At 41.4% G+C, this 26,801-nt stretch overlaps 1 protein-coding gene across 1 annotated transcript; it reads left to right on the top strand.

Annotated features, from left to right (window-relative positions):
- Positions 1 to 1,008: 1,008 nt before the first annotated feature.
- On the top strand, positions 1,009 to 26,524 carry LOC115109348 (heat shock factor-binding protein 1-like). Its single transcript, XM_029634153.2, has 4 exons — positions 1,009 to 1,211; positions 2,296 to 2,362; positions 2,759 to 2,885; positions 26,211 to 26,524. Exons 1-3 carry the CDS (start codon positions 1,167 to 1,169, stop codon positions 2,881 to 2,883), a joined length of 237 nt encoding a protein of 78 aa, XP_029490013.1. The 5' UTR covers positions 1,009 to 1,166; the 3' UTR covers positions 2,884 to 2,885; positions 26,211 to 26,524.
- The last annotated feature ends 277 nt before the right edge of the window (positions 26,525 to 26,801 follow it).

Genomic DNA, 26,801 nt, shown 5'->3' on the forward strand with positions numbered 1-26,801 from the left:
CTAATCATCATGCATGTCATGCGGTGATTCCCATATATTGTTCCGCCATAGCCAATAGTAGTTGCACTGGTCGAAGAGTAGATAGATCTCGTCTATGAATAAATTGGAGCGCGTTCTTGGGGAGTAGTCAATGAATTTGCGCGTAAATGGAAGAGGTAAATTCAAATCACCAGTGGGAACACCGCAACCGCAATATAAGTACATTTTTTTTTCACTTTCCATGATACTGTTGTTCAGGATATTCGAAGACTATGGTAGTGTATATAGATCGCTCTGCCTGTCCCAGGGTTTACCAAACTCGGTGCACGTTTTGGTTTTTGCCCTAGAGCTACACAACTGATTCAAATAATCAACTAATCATCAAACAACGTTTGGGCAAAAACCAAAAAGTGCACCCCTTGGGCTCCTGAGGCTGTCACGCTGCATTTTTTTTGTTTTCCAATACTCTAGTATTCTTTGTTCAAATTTTATTTCACCGTTTTACACGTTTATTACCCTGACTATTTACAGTTTAGCCTACTCTATCGCCCCGGGAATATGTTCTCAATGACAGTTTCTGACAGGTGGTTAGTCCATGTAAAGTAAACTCGTACATCGCCTTAGTCCTTCTGCCTCTGATCTGGCAGACACACTAAACACATGCTTAATTTGTAAATTATGTCTGAGTGTGCCCTTGACTAGCCGTAATCGAAATCGTTTTTACATTTACTTTTATAAAATCAAATTATTTTAGAATTTTACTCAAGTAGTATTTCACTGGGTGACTTTCACTTTTTATATTTAATGTATCTTTACTTTTACTCAAGTATGACAATTGGGTACCTTTTCCACCACTGTCCATAGGCAGATTTGTTGCCTCCCACAATGTATCAATGCTAGTCACTTTGTATAGGGTCGGGTTTACGAGACTATGAAAACCGCGGGATTAAAATAATCGAATTTCGCCAAATCGAGGTTTTGCAATCCAAAAACTAAACGTTCCACATTCCGTTGGGTTCCTGCTTCAGTGTTCTCGCGATACGTGTTTTGCAAAAACAGCTGACTGACATATCTGGATTTACGTGGTAGAGCTAGGGATCCTGTATTTATTTTTGCCCAAGGTAGCTAATTTAGCTAGAGTTCATTTTACACCACTTCATAACACGCGTGTCGTGCAGAGGGAAAATATGGCAGACACTGATCCAAAGTCAGTTCAGGACCTTACCAATGTGGTGAGTATATAACATTGAAGCTAGCTAAATTAGCTAGCCAGCCACGATTCACCCAGGCCTGGTGAATGGATATGTTTCGATTTATATTAGCCGTTCATTTCAATAGCCTATGTAACTAGCTAGCTAAGAAATAGGATTCTCCGAAATGACTGTAAAAGTAGAGTATCAAACTCTAGAACGGTAAGAAAATATCATGGCTCCAATTGCTGTAGTGCCAAAGATGTTGTTTATAACTAACCCAAGATAGACCACAGTCTTTAGGCAGAACACGCAAAGAGGTGGGCAGACCCAAGCACGATTTAGCGAGATCCTATTGGCGCGTTCTAGCACATATTTGCATACGTTATTAGGGAACGAATACCCTGTGAAGTGCGCGTTGGCAATAATTACATTCGCTCTTGCACTCTTACTAAACACCGCAATTTTTTTTTTTTTTGGGGCGAATTGTAAAGTCTTACAAAACATAATCTACTCTATTCGTAACATATTGTAGGTGGTAACAAATCTGTATTGAGATCAAATGTTTAATTGATGATACAATGTGCAGAATTTCGGCCAAAATCCATCTCGCGCCATCTTCTCCCATTGCTGGCCACTGGGCTCCCTCTCATCACCATATTTGGTGGGGTGGAAATGCCAACCGGATGTTTCAGATGTATACATCCAGGGAAACATCTGGCTCATTGTTCTCTCTGTGGTAGTGCTGTAGCTACATCTCCCATAATCTAGGCATCACTGATTGAAAAAGGAACACCTTCTCTTTTTATCCATGATCATGCTCTGTATAGCTTGCTTATATAAATAAACAAACATGATATAAAAACGGCCAATGGTTTGAATCCTGCTCAATTAAAATTGACAAAATTATTCTGAATTTACCAAAATTATTCTGAATTGACCACAAACCATCTTTGCTGTATTTTTTTTCTCTACTTTCTCCCGCCCACCCATTTCTTTATTTCTATCCTCCAGTTTGCCTTTTGGATTTTCATAAATTTCTTGCAAGATGGGTCACATTTGGTAATTGAACACAATAGATCATATCAGCCTGTGTAATGATACACCTGTTACTGCTCTCTAAAAGGTCCAGACGCTGCTGCAACAGATGCAGGATAAATTCCAGACCATGTCAGACCAGATCATCGGAAGAAATATCCTCAACATTTTTAGGTAACTTGGTATCTTTCAAGTCGTTTTATAAATGGGGTGTCATACGGTCATACCCCCATTAGTTCATTTCCAAACATAATGGTCTTTGGTCCATTTTGATGTTTATTTTACATGAGCTAATTTGTCAAAGATGTTTAGTAGCCCTTTATATTACAGCATAGAAAGAAGCAGTAATAAAATAATTATAGCATAATAGTGCATAGGAATACATTAGATATGTCTTACCAGTTGGAGTCAGAATCTTGGCTGGGGAGTGTCTGTTAGTGATCATCATTAATGTTATAATGGAGAGGTATTCCAGCCAGTACATCCCATCCGTCAGCTTAATCCACAAGTCCATTTTGGGCTAGCCCATTGTCTTCCTTAACCATGTTCACTTGATGAGATGAGCACCCGCATCGATGACCTGGAGAAGAACATTGCTGACCTCATGACCCAGGCAGGCGTGGAGGAGATCGAGGGGGTCAAGGAACCACAAGTCAAAGAAGGACAAGGGTCATGAAGGTAATCTAACGGCACTTTACTAAATGTTTTCTATTTCTGTATGATACTCATCGGTCCCCGGTTCAAATGTTTAAGATACGAGTGCGTCGGTCTGCGGACCCCAAAAATATCAAAATGAGTCATGCATTGGTCAGGAAATCTATTCACATTTTACGAATCGCTGGTTCACTAAAAACATTCTCATATTACATTCTACCCTATCTTTCGTGACAAATTATGTGTCCTCTCCTTCACTGTCAAACTAAGCATGTAACTGTGTTGACAGTCATTGATCTACAAGTAATTTTGCATGCCGAACAACCCCAGGCAATATCAGTAGCAGTGTGCGCAGCTTCACGTGTTGACCAACGAGGTAGGCCCCTTATCTTGCACATCTGTGCCTTCAGAGTAAAAACATTTGTTTAAAAGCTTGTGCAATATTTGGCTTTATTAGTTGAGTGACAACCAATGTAATTGCTAGGTTATTGCAATGCTTCTACACCTGCATTGCTTGCTGTTTGGTGTTTTAAGGTTGGGTTTCTGTACAGCACTTTGAGATATCAGCTGATGTACGAAGGGCTATATAAATAAATTTGATTTGATCAAATGTACTATTGAAAATAGTGTTTTACCATATAAGAAGTAAACTACCGGAGACACAACTAATCTAGCAATAGCCTACCTGCTGATTAGGCATAGCCTACATTAGATTTTATTTCGATTGTTCAGGTTCATCATCAGCAATAGTTTTGGTAGTTTTGCTTTAAGCAATCAATGTATATGGTCAAGTTTAGATATGCAGGGTTGGTTGATAATTTCATAACGAGGACAGCAATCACTTTTGTAAACCGCACTGCATGGTCGAAGCAAGGAAAATAAAAATGACTAGTTAATTAGTGGGTGATGGTGATTTCAGATCAAAAATGGGGCAAAAAAGTAGTTTACTATACCATTGCGTCCCCTAATCTGAGCGCCATACAGCCACCGTTTTGTAAGCTCTGACCCAAATGTACTATTTTGTAATTTAAACATTTAAACTCAGCAAAAAAAGACTCACTGTCAACTGTGTTTATTTTCAGCAAACTTTAACATGTGTAAATATTTGTATGAACATAACAAGAGTCAATAACTGAGACATAAACTGAACAAGTGACACAGACGTGACTAACAGAAATTGAATAATGTGTCCCTGAACAAAGGGGGGGGGTCAAAATCAAAAGTAACAGTCCGTATTTGGTGTGGCCACCAGCTGCATTAAGTACTGCAGTGCATTTCCTCCTCATGGACTGCACCAGACTTGCCAGTTCTTGCTGTGAGATGTTATCCCACTCTTCCACCAAGGCACCTTTAAGTTCCCGGACATTTTTGGGGGGAATGGCCCTAGCCCTCACCGTCCGATCCAACAGGTCCCAGACGTGCTCAATGGGATTGAGATCCGGGCTCTTTGTTGGCCATGGCAGAACATGCACAAAACAAGCAGTATGGCTGGTGGCATTGTCATGCTGGAGGGTCATATCAGGATGAGCCTGCAGGAAGGGTACCACATGAGGGAGGAGGATGTCTTCCCTGTTAACGTACAGCGTTGAGATTGCCTGCAATGACAACAAGCTCAGTCCGTTGATGCTGTGACACACCGCCCCAGACCATGACGGACCCTCCGCCTCCAAATCGATCCCGCTCCAGAGTACAGGCCTCAGTGTAACGCTCATTCCTTCAACGAAAAACGTGAATCCGACCATCACCTCTGGTGAGACAAAACCGGTGATGTCTGGTGAGGACCTGCCTTTACAACAGGCCTACAAGCTCTCAGTCCAGCCTCTCTCAGCCTATTGCGGACAGTCTGAGCACTGATGGAGGGATTGTGCGTTCCTGGTGTAACTCGGGCAGTTGTTGTTGCCATCCTGTAACACCGCAGGTGTTATGTTTGGATGTACCGATCCTGTGCAGGTGTCTTTACACATGGTCTGCCACTGCGAGGACGATCAGCTGTCCGTCATGTCTCCCTGTAGCGCTGTCTTAGGCGTCTCACAGTACGGACATTGTAATTTATTGCCCTGGCCACATTTGCAGTCCTCATGCCTCCTTGCAGCATGCCTAAGGCACGTTTACGCAGATGAGCAGGGACACTGGGAATTTTTCTTTTGGTGTTTTTCAGAGACAGCCTCTTTAGTGTCCTAAGTTTTCATAACTGTGACCTTAATTGCCTACCGTCTGTAAAATGTTAGTGTCTTAACGACCGTTCCACAGGTACATGTTTATGGTTCATTGAAAAAGCATGGGAAACAGTGTTTAAAGTTTTTGGGATTTTTCTGAATTATCTTTGAAAGGCAGGGTCCTGAAAAAGGGACGTATCTTATTTTTGTGAGTCTATTTTTACTTTTATTTTTTTCAATATAGCTGATATCAATTACTTACAACCGGCAAGAACTTTTGACCATCAGATCGGAAGTTACTTACCTCAATTCCGGCTTCGACTTTGACTCATCTGCCCTTTCTGTAATTCCGACCCAATTCCTACCCAAGAGGAAATGCAGACGTTAGAGGCAAGAGAGGGGGATCCTAGTGAGATTAAAGTAAAGGGAGAACCCGCCACCTCTTCCCTCCATTCTACTGGCCAATGTGGATGAGGGGAGAGGTTGTTGTTCCGGTCCCACACTGCCACGTCTACCTTTCTACCAAAAGGACTCTTGAAATTGCAATATTTTCTGCTTTTCTGAAACATGGCTCTCGGACAAGATACCTGCCATTGCTATCCAACTTGATGGATTCTCCATTCACCCAGTGGAGTTGGGGAAATCAAGGGGGGAGGGGTTTGCCTCGTCATCAACAACAACTGGTGTGCTGACTCAAAGCCTATGGAAGTATCAACCTTATTGCTTACCAGTCTTGGAATACCTCATGGTCAAATGCCGACCCTTTTACCTCCCGAAGGAGTTCTCAGCTGTTATCGTGACTGTTGTATACATTTCACCTCAGAACAAGAAAAATAACAAGCTGGCACTTATCTTCTTGGCGCACCCATCCTGTTAGCGGGATCATTTTCGCCAGCAACTGCTGAATAGCATAGCTCTACAGTCAAATAATATTACTAAAAAATATTAATATTCATGAAATCACAAGTGCAATATTGCAAAACACAGCTTAGCCTTTTGTTAATCGACCTGTCGTCTCAGATTTTGAAATTATGCTTTACAGCGAAAGCAATCCAAGCGTTTGTAAGTTTATCGATAGCAAAGCAAAACATTATGTACACTAAGCATTAAGTAGCTTGGTCACGAAAATCAGAAAAGCAATCAAATTAATCATTTACCTTTGATCTTTGGATGTTTTCACTCACGTGACTCCCAGTCAGACAACAAATGTTCCTTTTGTTCCATAAAGATTATTTTTATACTCAAAATACCTCCGTTTGTCGCGTTATGTTCAGAAATCCTCAGGGAAGAGCGGTCACGACAACGCAAACGTATATTCCAAATAATATCCATAATGTCCACAGAAACATGTCAAACGTTTTTTATAATCAATCCTCAGGTTGTTTTTAAAATATGTATTCGATAATATATCAACCGGGTGTGTAGGTTTTTCAATAACACCGGGAGAAACAATGGCCGCTTTACTCTGTAGCGCAAAACTCACTCTGAGAGCCCCCACCTATCCACTTACGCAATGTGATCTTTCACGCTCATTTTTCAAAATAAAAGCCTGAAACTATGTCTAAAGACTGTTGACACCTTAGAGAAGCCATAGAAAAGGAATCTGGTTGATATCCCTTTAAATGGAGGATTGGTATGCATAGGAACAGAGGTTTCAAAATAAGAGTCACTTCCTGATTGGATTTTCCTCAGGTTTTCGCCTGCAATATCAGTTCTGTTATACTCACAGACAATATTTTTACAGTTTTGGAAACTTTAGAGGGGTTTCTATCCTAATCTGACAACTATATGCATATTCTAGTTTCTGGGGTTGAGAAATAGGCTGTTTCAAATGGGTACGTTTTTTTTGTGTGCCAAAAACGAAAATACTGCCCCCTACAAGCAAAAGGTTAAACTGTACAAGGCTATAACCAAGCTGAAAAACGTACATCCAGAGGCTGCTTTTCTGGTTGCCAGCTATTTTCATTCCATGTCATTAGGACACGTGATGCCTAACTTCCATCAACACGTCTCCCTCGCCAGTAGGGGTGATAAATCCTAGACCACTGTTATTCTAGTCACAAGCAAGTATACAAGGCCCTACCTCGTCCTCCACTTGAGCAAATCTGATCATGACTCCGTACTCCTGCTTCCCGTTGACAAGCAGAAGCTTAAACAGGAATTACCTGTGACTTGCTCTGTTGAGAAATGGTATCCATAATCAGAGTTTATGCTACAGGACTGCTTTGCTAGCGTTGATTGGAATATGTTTCGTGACTCCGCTGATAACATCGACGAGTTAACCACCTCAGTCATCGGCTTCATTAGGAAATGCATTGGTGACATTGTCCCCACAGTCATCAAACAAGCAAAAGGGCAATATAGGAATGAAGTGGAATCGTATTACACGCCGCATGTGGCAGGAGCTACAATCCATTACGGATTACAAAGGAAGACCCGTCCGGGATCTGCCCAACAATGTGAGGGTAACCACCGACCCAGAAAATTGGGTGATCTAGCTCTCTGATGCCGATGTGAGTAAAGTCTAAATCAGGTCAAGGCCACAGGGTCCGATTAGTATTCCAGGGCGCGTTCTCACAGCATATGCAGAACAGCTGGCAGGTACACTACATGACCAAAAGTATGCTGACACCTGCTTGTCGAACATCTCATTCCAAAATCATGGTCATTAATATGGAGTCGCCGCCCCTCTTGCTGCTAGAACAGCCTCCACCCCTCTGGGACGACTTTCCACTAGATGCTGGAACATGCTTTGGGGACTTCCTTCCATTCAGCCATGAGCATTAGTGAGGTCAGGAACTAATGTTGGGTGATTAGGTCTGGCTTGCAGTTGGAGTTCCAATTCATCCCGAAGGTGTTGGATGGAGTTGAGGTCAGGGCTCTGTGCAGGCCAGTAAAGTTCTTCCACGCCCATCTCGAGAAACCATTTCTGTATGGACCTCGCTTTGTGCACTAGGGCATTGTTATGCTGAAGCAAGAAAGGGCCTTCCCCAATCTGTTGCCACAGTCAGAAACACAGATAGTCTAGAATGTCATTGGAACTAGGGGGCCTTGCCCGAACCATGAAAAACAGCCCCAGACCATTCCTCCTCCACCAAACCTAAAAGTTGGCACTATGCGTTGGGGCAGGTAGCGTTAACCTGGCATTCGCCAAAACTAGATTTGTCAGACTGACAAATGGTGAAGCGTGATTCATCATTCCGTCTTTTGGATGGGACGTGAAACGGGAGTCCTGACTCTCTGAGGTCATTAAAGATCCCATGGCACTTATCGTAAGAGTAAGGGTGTTAACCCCGGTGTCCTGGCTAAATTCCCAATCTGGCCCTCAAACCATCACGGTCACCTAATAATCCCCAGTTTACAATTGGCTCATTCATCCCCCTCCTCTCCCCTGTAACTATTCCCCAGGTCGTTGCTGCAAATGAGAACGTGTTCTCAGTCAACTTACCTGGTAAAATAACGGATAAATATATATATTTTTTTAATCACTCCAGAGAACGCATTTCCACTGCTCCAGAGTCCAATGGCAACAAGCGTTACGCCACTCCAGCTGACGCTTGGCATTGCGCATGGTGATTATTAAGGTTTATTTGCGGCTGCTCGGCAATGGAAACCCATTTCATGAAGCACCCGACTAACTGTTATTGTGCTGACGTTGCTTCCAGAGGCAGTTTGGAACTCTATTGTGAGTGTTACAACCAAGGACAGATGGATGAGCCACTATCGCTTTTTTGATCCACTATCCCTGCACATTGTAAATATGGTACTGGAACTGACCCTGTGTATATAACGTAAACTCACCCCATTCCGTACAAATGTGCGCAACCGCGACATTCAAACAAGGCTGCAAAGAAAACTAATGGGACTGTAGTGACTGTGTTGACTTCAAAATCTGGGGTGTGAACTACGTTTCTAATCAAGCGTTGATCGACATGGTAATGGCTCTATAGTATTGGAGATAAGTTGAAAAAACTGACCCTCCGTTACATCGTGACGTGTCATGTCGTAACGTACAGCACGCATAAAGCAACTATTTCTGTCTTACAATCTCTCTCCATCACGTGTAGCACTTCTCTCATCGTTTAAAAACAATAAATGGACAGTGACGGGGGTGAGGGGGGGGTGATACCTAGTCATTTTTTGCGCCATCACTGTAAGCGATCGTCACTCTCAAAGCTGCTGTTTACTTCTAAAGATCACTTTAGCACCGCCCTAAAAACCAGATTCAAATTCGACACAAACCTTCAAATATGTATGTAATGACACATTATATAAACTCTTTATAGTGTTTTATTTAACTTTTTAGAGGCGATAAGGTGATAAATTGGACAGATCGAGTGAAAGAGGCGTTTTCCCACACATCTCCTCTCGCTTCCCCACCCGCCATTTTTAAAAAGACTCGAAGGAGCTCATTGCCTTCTTCAATCATGCAGAACCGGGCAGCGTGGAGGTCTTGGCATGAATTCTGTTGGAAAGGGGAGAAATTGTGCTTTAAAATGGTATTGACATTACAGTTGACCTGGAAATATTACGTTTTTTGGGCGCTAAAATAAGGTCAATTGTACAGACCAAGGCGATGTACAAAAGTGAGTGAGTTTACTTTACTATGCTTACTTTATCATGTTCCTCTTATTTTTATATATTGTGTATTTTTGTTCTACCCTCTTATTGATTAATACATTGTTGGGGTTAGGACTTGCAAGAAAGGCATTTCACTGCATTTGTGGATGTGATATTAACTTGAATCTAGATGCCCCATCTCCCTTATTGCTCAGCTCAGGTGCTTACATACGGTACACCATATATATACAGTACCAGTCAAAGGTTTGGACACACCTACTCATTCCAGGGTTTCTTTATTTTTACTATTTTCTAGATTGTAGAATAATGGGGAAAACATCAACACTATGAAATAACACATGGAATCATGTAGTAACCAAAAAAGTGTTAAACAAATCAGAATATATTTTAGATTGTTCAAAGTAGCCACCCTTTGCCTTAATGACAGCGTGTCACACTCTTGGCATTCTCTCAACCAGCTTCACCTGGAATGCTTTTCCAACAGTCTTGAAGGAGTTCTCACATATGCTGAGCACTTGTTGGCTGCTTTTACTTCACTCTGCAGTCCAACTCATCTAAATTTGGTTAAGGTCAGATGATTGTGAAGGCCAGGTGATCTGATGCAGCACTCCATCACTCCATCACTCTCCTTCTTGGCCAAATAGCCCTTACACAGTCTGGAGGTATGTTGGGTCATTGTCCTGTTGAAAAACAAATAGAGCAATAGTGGCTGCCAATGACTGGAACGAATTGCAATAATCACTGAAGCTGGAGACTTATATCTCCCTCTAACTTTAAGCATCAGCTGTCAGAGCAGCTTACCTATCACTGTACACAGCCAATCTGTAAATAGCACACCCAACTACCTCATCCCCATATTGTTATTTATCTTCTTGTTCTTTTACACCCCAGTATCTCTACTTGCACATCATCATCTGCACATACTATCACTGCAGTGTTAATGCTAAATTGTAATTATTTAGCCTCTATGGCATATTTATTGCCTTGCCTCCCTACTCTTCTACATTTGCACACACTGTACATTCTATTGTGTTATTGACTGTACGTTTATTTATGTGTAACTCTGTTGTCGTGTCTTTGGCTATGCCGGATTAAGTGATATGATATGCTATTCAATAAAATAATTTCTCTGTAATTAATATTACCTGATTAAGCTAATCAGGTTAATGTAATTGACTAGAAAGTTGGGACACCACGAAATAATGTTTATAGAGCTGTTATCTTCCGAATACACTCTTAACTTCTTGCGTCGAGCCATCCCGGATCCGGTATCGTGCCTACAGCCTCAAGCTCATTACCATAACGTTGCGTTAACTATTCATGAAAATTGCAAATGAAATGAATCTATTTGCTCTCAAGCTTAGCCTTTTGTTAACAACACTGTCATCTCAGGTTTTCAAAAATATGCTTCTCTACCATAGCAAACTAGCATTTAGCGTTAGCATTTAGCATTAGCGTTAGCATTAGCAGGCCACATTTTCACAAAAACCAGCAAGAACATTCAATAAATAATTTACCTTTGAAGAACTTCGGATGTTTTCAATGAGGAGACTCAGTTAGATAGCAAATGTTCAGTTTTTCCTGAAAGATTTTTTGCGCAGGAGAAATCGGTCCGTTTGGTGCGTCACATTTGGCTACCAAAAAAAACGAAAATTCAGTTATCCAAACGCCAAACTTTTTTCCAAATTAACTCCATAATATCGACTGAAACATGGTAAACGTTGTTTAGAATCAATCCTCAAGGTGTTTTTCACATATCTCTTCAATGATGTATCGTTCCTGGAAGTATCCTTCTCCTTCTGTATCGCAAGGTAAAATTAATGCCACTGGGAATTACACACCAATTTAGACAAAGGCCACCGGACGGCCCCCTGGCAAATGTAGTCTCTTATGGCCAATCTTCCAATGATATGCCTACAAATACGCCACAATGCTGCAGACATCTTGGATGAATGGCAGAGCGCATAAGCTCGTTCCCAGCATATTCACAGCCATATAAGGAGACGTTAGTAAACACAGCGTCAAAAATCCTGTTCATTTCCTGTTAGAAGTTGCATCTTGGTTTCGCCTGTCGCATTAGTTCTGGGGCACGCACAGATAATATCTTTGCAGTTTTGGAGACGTGAGAGTTTTGTCTTTCCAAGGCTGTCAATTCCATGCATAGTCGAGCATCTTTTCGTCACAAAATATCGCGCTTAAAACGGGCACGTCTTTTTATCCAATAATGATATAGCGCACCCATAGACACAAGAAGTTAAAGACCTGGTAATCTTTTACATCAATAGCAGTCAATATTTAATCGTCACTTTATTCAGTCTCATCTGTAAATTGTAAATTCTTGGTTATCTTGACGAACCCTGGCTAACAAGTTGAATCAGCAATACAACATTTGGTTTAATTATTTATTTACTAAATACCTAAATAATCACACTGAATTACATCTACACAGAATGGATCATACATTGATTACAAATTATGTTATAAAGAAAACGTCCCAGGTGGACGGAACAGATACGACAGCTGGTTACACCAAGAGACGGGGTTGGGTTTGAGTGAAAGAGCGGGAAGACTGAGTAACAAAGGGACAAGCTATGCTTTCGTAAATACAGAATCTTATGCATTCTAAATAACCACCCATTTGAAAAATGAAAATGCAATAAATATTTACTCTGAGCTGCGCTTCGGTAGATTGGTCGTAGATGGTAGGCCGGGTTGTCCTTTGAAGAATGTCTGGTGGTAGAACGATACTTTGTAGTATCGTTGTGTTTGTTAGACTGGATACATCGTCCGTCCTTTCCTAGCCCACGTTTACAGTGACTGCTGCTAATGCAACGGCTAGGAGGTATCACTTCTGGAGTGAATAAGAGTTCAAAGTTCAAATATAAGTTGCCATATTTTTTAGCTCATGCTATATTCTGGCTGGTATAGTCGAAATTCATCCTTTCGGCGTGTAGGTCGTCACCTTCACATTGAAATTCGATGCCAATTGGGTTAGGTTCTTGCTGATGTTGGCTTAGTTCTGTAGGTGATCTTTGTCCTTTCAACGTGGGGACTGCCAGTCCGCACGTCCTTGGAACAGGAAGTTACATTTTCGGCAAGGGGATTATATAGGTTTGGGAGAGAGGGTCGTGTTTCATAGTTTACAACCACTGTCTGTTCACATATGGGCAGAGTTTACTCTATGACAAACTGTTCTCTCATTAAGAAGCTAAATTACATTAAATATTTTCACAAATAGTTTCATATTTAAACATTTAAATTGCACAACAATTCCATGTGAATCTGATAACTACACTGCTCAAAAAAAGGGAACACTAAAATAACACATCCAAGATCTGAATGAATGAAATATTCTTATTAAATACTTTTTTCTTTACGTAGTTGAATGTGCTGACAACAAAATCACACAAAAATGATCAATGGAAATCAAATTGATCAATCCATGGAGGTCTGGATTTGGAGACACTCAAAATTAAAGTGGAAAACCACACTACAGGCTGATCCAACTTTGATGTAATGTCCTTAAAACAAGTCAATGAGGCTCAGTATTGTGTGTGGCCTCCAAGTGCCTGTATGACCTCCCTACAACGCCTGGGCATGCTCCTGATGAGATGGCGGATGGTCTCCTGAGGGATCTCCTCCCAGACCTGGACTAAAGCATCTGCCAACTCCTGGACAGTCTGTGGTGCAAAGTGGCGTTGGTGGATGGAGCGAGACATGATGTCCCAGATGTGCTCAATTGGATTCAGGTCTGGTGAACGGGCGGGCCAGTCCATAGCATCAATGCCTTCCTCTTGCAGGAACTGCTGACACACTCCAGCCACATGAGGTCTAGCATTGTCTTGCATTAGGAGGAACCCAGGGCCAACCGCACCAGCATATGGGCTCACAAGGGGTCTGAGGATCTCATCTCGGTACCTAATGGCAGTCAGGCTACCTCTGGCGAGCACATGGAGGGCTGTGCAGCCCCCCAAAGAAATGCCACCCCACACCATGACTGACCCACCGCCAAACCGGTCATGCTGGAGGATGTTGCAGGCAGCAGAACGTTCTCCACGGCATCTCCAGACTCTGTCACGTCTGTCACGTGCTCAGTGTGAACCTGCTTTCATCTGTGAAGAGCACAGGGCGCCAGTGGCGAATTTGCCAATCTTGGTGTTCTCTGGCAAATGCCAAACGTCCTGCACGGTGTTGGGCTGTAAGCTCAACCCCCACCTGTGGACGTCGGGCCCTCATCCCACCCTCATGGAGTCTGTTTCTGACCGTTTGAGCAGACACATGCACATTTGTGGCCTGCTGGAGGTCATTTTGCAGGGCTCTGGCAGTGCTCCTCCTTGCACAAAGGCGGAGGTAGCGGTCCTGCTGCTGGGTTGTTGCCCTCCTACGGCCTCCACGTCTCCTGATGTACTGGCCTGTCTCCTGGTAGCGCCTCCATGCTCTGGACACTACGCTGACAGACACAGCAAACCTTCTTGCCACAGCTCGCATTGATGTGCCATCCTGGATGAGCTGCACTACCTGAGCCACTTGTGTGGGTTGTAGACTCCGTCTCATGCTACCACTAGAGTGAAAGCACCGCCAGCATTCAAAAGTGACCAAAACATCAGAAAGTGTAGACTTTCCAAGATAGGATGACAAACTATCATCAGTAATCATGTCTCAGACACCAACTGAACTGACATCATATTCATTAAGTCCCAACGCATATTTTCAACTGGTTGGATTACCAGAATATGGTTCGTTTCCCATCTTTATGGGGGTCATAAACCTCCCCCTCAGGCCAACGTCATGACACTGTGTTGTTGTTTTTGTCGCACTGCTTTGCTTTATCTTGGCCAGGATGCAGTTGTAAATGAGAACTTGTTCTCAACTGGCCTACCTGGTTAAATAAAGGTGAAATAAAACATTTAAAAAATGATCGTCCCAAGAAGCGCAAACCAGATGGGATGGTGTATTGCCATTCTGGTTAAGTGTGCCTTGAATTCTAAAAAATAATCACAGACCGTGTCACCAGCAAAGCAACCCTACACCATCACACCTCCTCCTCCATGCTTCACAGTGGGAACCACACATGCAGAGATCATCCATTCACCTACTCTGCATCTCACAAAGATCAGACCAAAGGACAGATTTCCACCGTTCTAATGTCCATTGCTCGTGTGTCTTGGTCCAAGCAAATCTCTTATTGGTGTCCTTTAGTAGTGGTTTCTTAGTAGCAATTTGACCATGAAGGCCTGATTTCACACAGTCTCCTCTGAACAGTTGATGTTTAGATGTGTCTCTTACTTGAACTCTATGAAGCATATATTAGGGCTGAAATTTCTGAGGCTGATAGCTCATTTTATTTTGGTATTTTAATGGGTATCCCCATTAGCTGTTGCAAAAGCAGCAGCTACTCTTCCTGGGTCCACACAAAACATGACATAATACAGAACATTAATAGACCAGAACAGCTTAACTTCTTAAGGTATAGGGGACGCTTGCGTCCCACTTGGCCAAAAGCCAGGGAAAATGCAGCGCGGGAAATTCAAATAAATTATATAAAAATCTAACTTCTATTAAATCACACATGTAAGATACTAAATTAAAGCTACACTAGTTGTGAATCCAGCCAACATGTCAGATTTTTAAAAGGCTTTTCGGCGAAAGCATAGGAAGCTATTATCTGATGATAGCACAACCGTAAACAAAAAGTAGCATATTTCAACCCTGGAGGCGCTACACAAAACGCAGAAATAAAATATAAAACATGCCTTACCTTTGACGAGCTTCTTTTGTTGGCACTCCAATATATCCCATAAACATCACAATTGGTCCTTTTGTTCGATTAATTCCGTCCATATACAGTGGGGCAAAAAAGTATTTAGTCAGCCACCAAAGTTCTCCCACTTAAAAAGATGAGAGGCCTGTAATTTCATCATAGGTACACTTCAACTGTGACAGACAAAATGAGAAATAAAATCCAGAAAATCCCATTGTAGGATTTTTTATGAATATATTTGCAAATTATGGTGGAAAATAAGTATTTGGTCACCTACAAACAAGCAAGATTTCTGGCTCTCACAGACCTGTAACTTCTTCTTTAAGAGGCTCCTCTGTCCTCTGTCCTCCACTCTCCACATTTAGCTTCCTTTAGTAGAGGTTGTCTGAGGTCAGTAGGTAGTATATGGGGAGGGATTAAAATACATAGATACAGTGGGGCAAAAAAAGTATTTAGTCAGCCACCAATTGTGCAAGTTCTCCCACTTAAAAAGATGCCAGTACATGTCCAGGCCCGTCTGAAGTTTACTACAGAGCATTTGGATGATCCAGAAGAAGATTGGGAGAATGTCAGATGAAACCAAAATATAACTTTTTGGTAAAAACTCAACTCGTCGTGTTTGGAGGACAAAGAATGCTGAGTTGCATCCAAAGAACACCATACCTACTGTGACGCATGGGGGTGGAAACATCATGCTTTGGGCCTGTTTTTCTGCAAAGGGACCAGGACAACTGATCCGTGTAAAGGAAAGAATGAATGGGGCCATGTATTGTGAGATTTTGAGTGAAAACCTCCTTCCGTCAGCAAGGGCATTGAAGATGAAACGTGGCTGGGTCTTTCAGCATGACAATGATCCCAAACACACCGCCCGGGCAACGAAGGAGTGGCTTCATAAGAAGCATTTCAAGGTCCTGGAGTGTCCTAGCCAGTCTCCAGATCTCAACCCCATAGAACATCTTTGGAGGGAGTTGAAAGTCTGTGTTGCCCAGCAACAGCCCCAAAACATCACCGCTCTAGAGGAGATCTGCATGGAGGAATGGGCCAAAATACCAGCAACAGTGTGTGAAAACCTTGTGAAGACTTACAGAAAACGTTTGACCTCTGTCATTGCCAACAAAGGGTATATAACAAAGTATTGAGAAACTTATGTTATTGATCAAATACTTATTTTCCACCATAATTTGCAAATAAATTCATAAAAAATCCTACAATGTGATTTTCTGGATTTTTTTTTTCTCATTTTGTCTGTCATAGTTGAAGTGTACCTAGGATGAACATTACAGGCCTCATCTTTTTAAGTGGGAGAACTTGCACATTTGGTGTCTGACTAAATACTTTTTTGCCCCACTGTATATCCAAAATGTCCATTTATTTGGCGCGTTTGATCCAGAAAAAAACAGCTTCCAATTTGCGCAATGTCACTACAAAATATCTCAAAAGTTTCCTGTAAACTTTGCCAAAACATTTCAATCTACTTTTGTAATACAACTTTAGGTATTTTTAAATTGAAGACTGGTCTATTTGTGTTCAATACAGGAAGACAACAAGCCAACTCTACTTTTCAAGTCTTGCGCAACTCTCTGCAGTGTTACCCATTTCCTAGATGGCTGTACTTTTTCATTGCACAAAGGAATAACCTCAACCAAATTCCAAAGACTGGTGACATCCAGTGGAAGCGGTAGGAACTGAAAACAAGTGCTTAAGAAATATCGTTTCCCAATGAGAACTCACTGAACAGACAGAGACCTCAAAAAAGAAAGTTCTGAACGGTTAGTCCTCTGGGTTTTGCCTGCTACATAAGTTCTGTTATACTCACAGACATGATTCAAACAGTTTTAGAAACTTCAGAGTGTTTTCTATCCAAATCTACTAATAATATGCATATCTTATATTCTTGGCATGAGTAGCAGGAAGTTGAAATTGGGCACGCTATTTATCCAAAAGTGAAAATGCTGCCCCCTATACCTTAAGGACAGAACTACATGCATTTTTTTAAAGGCACGCGTAGCCTACATATCAATCCAAACATACATGATACATACATACATACTAGGTCAAATAGGGGTGAGACGTTGTGCCATGAGGTGTTGTTTTAACCAGGTTTGCTGTTTATTTGCGCAATATGAGATGGAAGTGAATTCCACAACACAATGTTTCTTAAAAACAGAAGTGATGCAGTCACTCTCTTCGACTCTTAGCCATGACAGACTGGCATGCATAGTATTTATATCAGCCCTCCTGATTACAATGAAGAGCATGACGTGCCGCTCTGTTCTGGGCCAGCTGCAGCTTAACTAGGTCTTTCCTTGAAGCACTGGACCACACGACTGGACAATAATAATGATTAGACAAAACTAGAGCCAGCAGAACTTTGCTTTTTGGAGTGTTGTGTCAAATCAGCATCACTTTATTACAGACAGAACTCTCCCTGTCTTCACAACCATTGAATCTATATGTTTTGACCATGACAGTTTACATTCTAAGGTAATGCCAAGTAATTTAGTCTCCTCAACTTATTCAACAGCCACACCATTCATTACCAGATTCAGCTAAGGGCTAGATCTTAGGGAATGATTTGTACCAAATACAATGCTCTTAGTTTTAGAGATGTTCAGGACCAGTTTATTTACTGGCCACCCATTCCAAAAGATTGCAACTCTTTAATGGTTTCAGTGACTTCATTAGCTGTGGTTGCTGATACGCATCAGTGGCAGGTCATTGGTAAAAATAAATAAGAGTAGAGGGCCTACAGAGCTGCCCTGCAGTACACCACACTTTACATGCTTGACATTAGAGAAGCTTCCATAAACCTCTGTGGGATATTCGGGACGGTAGCGTCACACCTCAACAACAGCCAGTGAAAGTGCAGGGCGCCAAATTCAAAACAGAAATCCCATAATTAAAATTCCTCAAACATACAAGTATTTCACACCATTTTAATGATAAACTTGTTGTAAAGCCAGCCACAGTGTCCGATTTCAAAAAGGCTTTACGACGAAAGCACACCAAAAGATTATGTTAGGTCAGTACAGAAAAACTCAGCCATTTTTCCAGCCAGAGAGAAGTCACAAAAAGCAGAAATAGAGAAAATTAATCACTAACCTTTGACACTCGTAGGACTTCCTGTTACACAATACATGTATGTTTTGTTCGATAAAGTTCATATTTATATCCACAAATCTCAGTTTACATTGGCGCGTTACGTTCAGTAGTTCCAAAACATCCGGTGGTTTTGCAGAGCCACATCAATTTACAGAAATACTCATAATAAACATTGCTAAAAAGTGTTATGCATGGAATTTTAGATCCACTTCTCCTTAATGTAACCACTGTGTCAGATTTCAAAAAAGCTTTACCGAAAAAGCATACTATGCAATAATCTGAGTACAGCGCTCAGACAACAAAACAAGCCGTACAGATATCCGCCATGTTGTGGAGTCAACAAAGTCAGAAATAGCATTATAAATATTCACTTGCCTCTGATGATCTTCATCAGAATGCACTCCCAGGAATCCCAGTTCCACAATAAATGTTTGATTTGTTCGATAAAGTCCATAATTTGTCCAAATACCTCCTTTTTGTTTGCACGTTTAGTACACAATCCAAACTCGCGACACGCGGGCAAGTCCAGGCGAAAGTTCAGAATGGTCATATTACAGTTCGTAGAAACATGTCTAACGAAGTATAGAATCAACCTTTAGGATGTTTTTATCATAAATCTCCAATAATGTTCCAACCGGAGAATTCCTTTGTCTGTAGAAATGCAATGGAACAGAGCTTACTCTAACGTGAGCGAGTATGATCAGCTCATGCCACTCTGGCAGACCTCTGACTCATTCAGCTCCCATTCCCCCCTCCTTCACAGTAGAAGCATCAAACAAGGTTCTAAAGACTGTTGACATGTAGTGGAAGCCTTATTAGGAAGTGCAATATGACCCCATAGGCAATGAGTTGAAAAACGACCAACCTCAGATTTCCCACTTCCTGGTTGGATTTTTTTCTCAGGTTTTTGCCTGCCATATGAGTTCTGTTATACTCAGACATCATTCAAACAGTTTTAAAACTTCAGAGTGTTTTCTATCCAAATCTACTAATAATATGCATATATTAGCAACTGGGCGTGAGTAGCAGGCAGTTTACTCTGGGCACCTTATTCGTCCAAGCTACTCAATACTGCCCCCCAGTCCCAAAGTAGTTAAAGAACACCCTTTGAGTTCTATTAGATTACAATATTGTGGATTCAGAGCTGAGGTTAAAGCCATAACACAATTTTTTTCAACAACCGGTTATGGTCAATAATATCAAAGGCTGCACTGAAATCAAGCAGTACAGCTCCCACAATCTTCCTATCATAAATTTATTTCAAACAATCATTTGTGTCAGTGCTGTACATGTTGAGTGCCCTTCACTATAAGCATGCTGAAAGTCTGTTAATTTGTTTACAGAGAAATAGCATTGTATTTGGTCAAACACCATTTTTTTCTAACAGTTTGCTAAGAGCTGGCAGCAAGCTGATATGTCTGCTGTTAGAACCAGTGAATGCCGCTTTACCACTCTTGGGTAGCGGAATTACTTTGGCTTCCCTCCAGGTCTAAAGACGAACACTTTCCTCTGGGCTCAGATGAAATATATGACAAATGGGAGTGGCTATAGAGTCAGCTACCATCCTCAGTAGCTTTCCATGTAAGTTGTCAATGCCAGGAGGTTTGTCATTATTGATCGATTACAATTTTCCCACCTCTCCCACTCTAACTTTACATAATTAAAACTTGCAATGCTTTTCTTTCATTTAGTTTTTTTTATGCATGAATACGATGGATTACTGTTTGTTGTTGGCATTTCCTGCCTAAGTTTGCCCATTTTGCCAATGAAGTAACCATAAAAATAATGACAACATTAAATGGTTTTGTGATAATAAGATGGCGTTGAATGCCTTTCTGCCCATAATTTCATTTAAAGTACATGTTTTTTCCATCATTCTTTATATAATTGATTTTGGTTTCATAATACAGTTTCTTCTTTTTTTTGTTGAGTTTAGTCACAATTTCAGCCAGTCAAATGTGCAGCCAGACTTAGTAGCCACTCCTTTTGCCCAATCTCTTTCAACCATACCGTTTTTCAATTCCTCATCAATCCATGGAGCCTTAACAGTTCTAAAGGTCAGTTTCTTAACAGGTGAACGTTTATCAATAATTGGAAGAAGCAATTTTATAAATTAATTAAGTGCAGTGTCTGGATGCTCCTCATTAATCACATCAGACCAACAAATATTTTTAACATCATCCACATAAGTCGCAGCAAATTATTTTGTATGAGCTCTTATGCCCAGCTGTTGGAACTTTGGCTTTCCTGGAAATTGTGGTCACTGCATCAATGAGTATGGATACAGCTTTAGAACAAACTTCTACAGTATTAGTAAAAATGTGATCGATACATGTGGATGATCTTGTTCCTGTAGAGTTTGTAAATATTTTTTATTTAACCTTTAGTTAACTAGGCTTGTCAGTTAAGAACAAATTGTTATTACCAATGACGGCCTACCCCGGCCAAACCCTTAACTGGAAGACACTGGGCCAATTGTGCGCCGCCCTATGGGACTCTCAATCACAGCCAGTTGTGATACAGCATGGAATCGAACCAGGGTCTGTAGTAACGCATCTAGCACTCGATGCAGTGCTTTAGACCGATGCGCCACTCGGGAGCCCCAATAAGTAGGTTGATTTAATAACCTGAACCAGATTACAGGCACTGGTTACGGTAAGAAGCTTCCTCTTGAGCAGACAGCTTGATGAAAACCAGTCAATATTCAGGTCCCCAAGAAAGTAGACCTTTCTGTTTACATCACGTACACTATCAAGCATGTCACACATATTATTTAGATACTGACTGTTTGAACTTGGTGACCTCTAGCAACACCCCCAAATAAGGCTTTAGATGTGCCAAGTGAACCTGCAACCACAACACTTCAATAACACTTGACATAAGATCTTCTCTAAACATTACAGGGGTATGGCTCTGTGTATACATACAGCAACACCTCCCCCAAAAGCATTTCTGTGTTCTATAGATGTTATATCATTGTATTGCTACTGCTGAATTATCTAAGTGAGTCTCAGAAATTGATAATATATGAATGTTAGCAAGTTATTGATTTCATGAACCTTATTTCTAACGCTACATATATTAATATGAGCTATTTTCAGTCCTTTCCTGGGTATCTTATCAGAGATAGACATAATGTGGAAAAGAGCAAACTAAGCAAGAGAAAAATATATACATTTTATCAGTCCATTTAATCAATTGGTGTGTGTGTTTAAGGTGGGGTTGACGCTATTAAACCCATAGGCTTGGCTGTCATCCCCTCCAGGCTTCTGGGAGGGAGGGTGGACAATGAGCCTGTAAGCAATGTCCCCACGTGCTCTGCCAGCTTTCATGGCTGGGATCAGTTCTTTCCTCTTCTGGCGCACAGCTTCAGGATAGTCCTCGTTGAGGAAGATATAATTTCCTCAAGTTCTTGTCTTTTTCCAGAGCAGCTACCTTGTCCTTGAACCTCAGGAACTTTACCACTGGTGGCCGGTGGTGAGATTTCCAGTCCTGTGCGTGTGCTTCACCTCAATCTTCCTGTGGTCCATTTTAGTAGTTGAATCCACCAGTATTTGGACAAAACACCTGAAGCTATTTTCTTGTTGTAACAACTGCTTGTAGAACTCTTTGTTAATTTAAAAGATCCTTCATGTGTGATAGACACCATTGTCCTCAGTCTATGTCAACGTAGGTTACGCTGTTACTCCTCCTAGTTCCAGGAAGAGTATTTGTCCTCGGCAGCAGAGGTAACTCTGGGTCTTCCTTTCCTGTGGCAGTCCTCATGAGAGCCAGCTTCATCATAGCGCTTGATAGTTTTTGCGACTGCACTTGAAGAAACTTTCAAAGTTATTGTAATTTTCCATATTGACTGACCTTCATTTCTTAACATAATGATGGACTGTCGTTTCTCTTTTCTTATTTGAGCTGTTCTTGCCATTATATGGACTTTTACCAAATAGGCCTATCTTCTGTATACCACCCCTACCTTGTCACAACACAACTGATTGGCTCAAATGCATTAAGGAACGTTTTATCAAGGCACACCTGTTAATTGAAATGCATTCCAGGTGACTACCTCATGAAGCTGGTTGAGAGAATGCCAAGAATGTGCAAAGCTGTCATCAAGGTGGCTACTTTGAAGAATCTCAACTATATTTTGATTTGTTTAACACTTTTTGGGGGTTACTACATGATTCCATATGTGTTATTTCATAGTTTGATGTCTTCACTATTATTCTACAATGTAGGAAATATTTAAAATAAAGAAACCCTTGCACGAGTAGGTGTGTCCAAACTTTTGACTGGTACTGTCTAAGCTCAGACAGATCCAGCTCAGATTTTAGTTTAGAATGGAAAATTAGTTTATGCAACAGATGTTAGTGCATTGACCCAAATCACATCGATTCATTCCTCTAATCAAACCAAATTGTTTCAAACTGAGAAAAAAAATATTTAAAAAATAAATAAACACAACATTCAACATTTTCTAAGATTTTACTGTTACAGTTCATATAAGGAAGTCAGTCAATTTAAATAAATTCATTAGGCCGTAATCTATGGATTTCACATGAATGGGAATACAGATACAGTGTTCAGAAAGTATTCAGACTCCTTGACTTTTTCTACATTTTATTATATTACAGCCGCATTCTAAAATGGATTAAACTTTTTTTCCCCCTCATCAATCTACACACAATACCCGATAATGGCGAAGCAAAATCAGGTTTTTAGAAATGTTAGCAAATGTATTAAAAATAAAAAGCATACCATATTTGCATAATATTCAGACCCTTTGCTATGAGACTCTGAAGTTGAGCTCCGGTGCATCCTGTTTCCATTGATCATCCTTGATGTTTCTACAACTTAATTGGAGTCCACCTGTGGTAAATTTAATTGATTGGACATGATTTGGAAAGGCACATACCTGTCTTATACAAGGTCCTACAGTTTTACAGTGCATGTCCGAGCAAAAATCAAGCCGTGAGGTCAAAGGAATTGTCTGTAAAGCTCTGAGACATGATTGTATCATGGCACAGATCTGGGGAAGGGTACCAAAACATGTCTGCACCATTGAAGGTCCCCAAGAACACAGTGGCCTCCATCATTCTTAAATGGAAGAAGTTTGGAACCACAAAGACTCTTCCTAGAACTGGCCGCCCGGCCAAACTGAGCCATCGGGGGAGAAGGGCATTGGTCAGGGAGGTGACCAAGAACCGGACGGTCACTCTGACAGAGCCCAGAGTTCCTCTGTGGAGATGGTTGTCCTTCTGGGCGGTTCTATCATCTCTGCAGCACTCCACCAATCAGGCCTTTATGGCAGAGTGGCCAGACGGAAGCCACTCCTCAGTAAAAGGCACATGACAGCCTGCTTGGAGGTGGCCAAAAGGCTCCTAAAGGACTCTCAGACGATGAGAAACAAGATTCTCTGGTCTGATGAAACCAAGCTTGAACTATTTGTCCTGAATACCAAGCGTCACATCTGGAGGAAACCTGGCACCATCCCTACGGTGAAGCATGGTAGTGGCAGCATCATGCTGTGGGGATGGGATGCTAGTCAGGATCGAGGGGAAAAATGAAAGGAGCAAAGTACAGAGATCCTTGTTGAAAACCTGCTCAGGACCTCAGACTGGGGCCAAGGTTCACCTTCCAACAGGACAATAACCCTAAGCGCACACAGCCAAGACAATGTAGGAGTGGCTTTGGGACAAGTCTCTGAATGTCCTTGATTGGCCCAGCTAGAGCCCACACTTGAACTCGATCGAACAACTCTGGAGAGACCTGAAAATCTCTGTGCAGTAACGCTCCACATCCGGGTGGACTCCCCAAATACAGGTGTGCCAAGCTTGTAGCGTCATACCCAAGAAGACTCAAGGCTGTAATCCCTGTCAAAGGTGCTTCAACAAGGTACTGAGTTTTAAAAAATGGGGTGTGTAGATTGTTTGAAAAATAATAATAAAAAGGCTGTAACAAAATGTGGAACATCAATGGGTCTGAATACTTAACGAATGCACTGTATGCATCTTTGTCAAACATACCTTTAAAAAAAAAAAGTAGGGGCGTGGATCAGAAAATCAGTCCGTATATGGTGTGACCACCATTTGCCTCATGCAGCGCGACACATCTCCTTTGCATTTAATTGATCAGGTGGTTTATTGTGGGCTGTGAAATGTTTTCCCACTCCTTCAATTACTGGGTGAAGTTGCTGGACTTTGGCGGGAACTGGAACACGCTGTCAATCCAGAGCATCCCAAACATGCTCAATGCATGTTATGTCTGAGTATGCAGGCCATGGAAGAACTGGGACATTTTCAGCTTCCAGGAATTGTGAACTGATCCTTGCAACATGGGCTATGCATTATCATGCTGACACATGAGGTGATGGCATTGGATGAATGGCACAACATTGGGCCTCAGGATCTTGTCACGGTATCTCTGAGCATTCAAACTCCCATCGATAAAATGCAATTGTGTTCATTGCCCGTAGTTTATGCCTGCCCATATCATAACTACACCGCCACCAAGCGGAACTCTGTTCACAACATTGACATCAGCAAACCTCTTGCCCACATGAAACCGGGATTCATGTGTGCTCCAGCATGCCAGTGGCTAACGAGGTGAGCATTTGGCCACTGAAATAAGTTACAACACTAAACTGCAGTCAGGTCAAGACCTGGTGAGGACGACGAGCATGCAGATGAGCTTCCCTGAGATGGTTTCTGACAGTTTGTGCAGATATTCTTCGCTTGTGCATACCCAGTTTCATCAGCTGTCCAGGTGGCTGGTCTCAGACGACCCCACAGGTGAAGACGACGGATGTTGAGGGCTCGCATGGTTACACGTGGTCTGCAGTTGTGAGGCTGGTTGGATGTACTGCCAAATTCTCTAATGACATTGGAGGCGGCTTATGGTAGAGAAATGAACATTCAATTATCTGGTAGCATTTCCAGCAGCCAGCATGCCAATTGTACTTTCCCTCAAAACTTGAGTTATCTGTGGCATTGTGTTGTGAAAACTGCACATTTTAAAGTGGCCTTTTATTGTCCCCAGCACAAGGTGCACCTGTGTAATGATCAGCTTCTTGATATGCCACACCTGTGAGGTGGATGGATTATCTTGGCAAAGGAGAAATGCTCACTAACAGGGATGTAAACATATTTCTGTACAACATTATTTAAAAATAAGCTTTTTGTGCACATGGAACATTTCTGGGATCATTTCTTTTTTTATTTCAGCTAATGAAACATGGGACCAACACTTTACATGTTGCATTTATATTTTTGTTCAATGTAGAGACTTATTGTATCGTCTTGAACGTGAACGATTCACATTCCTAGTACTCCCCTTCTGGCACTCATCCCTGTATCCAAGTTGGTAGTAGTCCTGCATATACAAACATTTCAGGTGAAAGAAAAGTTCTAATTTAAGCTGCATAAATAACCTCACTGGTGAACGAACATCTTTGACAAATCCCATTCAGAAAGCGTCGCATGGCTAGCATTCACATCCTTTCTCAAATGATAGTTTATGGCCTACCTTTTTGATGCCACGTACCAATTTGAAGTTGAAATAACTTTAGTTGTCCATCAATGACACATTTGATCAAAATTAATAATTCAGATATTTTTTTACTTGAATTGATGGAAAGTTCTCTGTAGGTCTATAGGTAGATTATGATTGCAGTTGGAAACCGTAAACAATTCCATCAGGAAAAGTTCATGTCTCCCGAAGTGCATGCTAAACCAACTATGAAACACATTTCAATTACAGGTTGCCAGACGACAAGCTGTCAAGGACTTTCTTCAGGAGCAGCATACTCTTCCACTATAACCATGAACTATTTTGATTTAGTGTGTTGTGAAATGCTTTTTTATATTGACTATTGTAATAAAAGTAACAGTTCTAATGTAGTGACTTGAAGATGTGTTATTTGTAAATGAGTATTTCCCTCAGAACTGTTCAGCCCTGTTAGTAATGGTTGATTGAAGTATACAGTAGAAGCCAGTGATATTAGCAGCACTGTGCCAAGTGGAATGCATTCAAAATTCAACAGATTTTCTTCTATTAAAGTTATTTAATACAAACTAGTCTTAGTCTCATTCTTAGACAAACATCAATCAACATATTGGTTTTACTTGGAAGTTGCTTTGTTTTAAAATCAGCCTGAATGCCCTGAACCTATCCTATGGGGCTCTTGTAGATCTGCCTCCTTTAGTGTGTGTATCAGGATAGTGTTGCCCTAGAGCCCTCAAACTCAACTCTGGACCTCGAAGCCATTTCCACTGCGGTTTTTCATTGTTTCACTCTAATCAGGGACTAATTTAGACCTGGGACACCAGGTGTGTGCAAATAATGATCAGA

This window comes from Oncorhynchus nerka, linkage group LG25 (assembly GCF_034236695.1).
Source record: "Oncorhynchus nerka isolate Pitt River linkage group LG25, Oner_Uvic_2.0, whole genome shotgun sequence".
Taxonomy (NCBI): Eukaryota; Metazoa; Chordata; class Actinopteri; order Salmoniformes; family Salmonidae; genus Oncorhynchus; species Oncorhynchus nerka.

Coding starts and splice junctions, on each gene's coding strand:
- LOC115109348 (XM_029634153.2), top strand. CDS start 1,167: ATGGCAGACACTGATCCAAAGTCAGTTCAGGACCTTACCAATGTG. Junction 1,212..2,295: donor TTCAGGACCTTACCAATGTG/GTGAGTATATAA, acceptor GCTCTCTAAAAG/GTCCAGACGCTGCTGCAACA. Junction 2,363..2,758: donor AGACCAGATCATCGGAAGAA/ATATCCTCAACA, acceptor AACCATGTTCAC/TTGATGAGATGAGCACCCGC.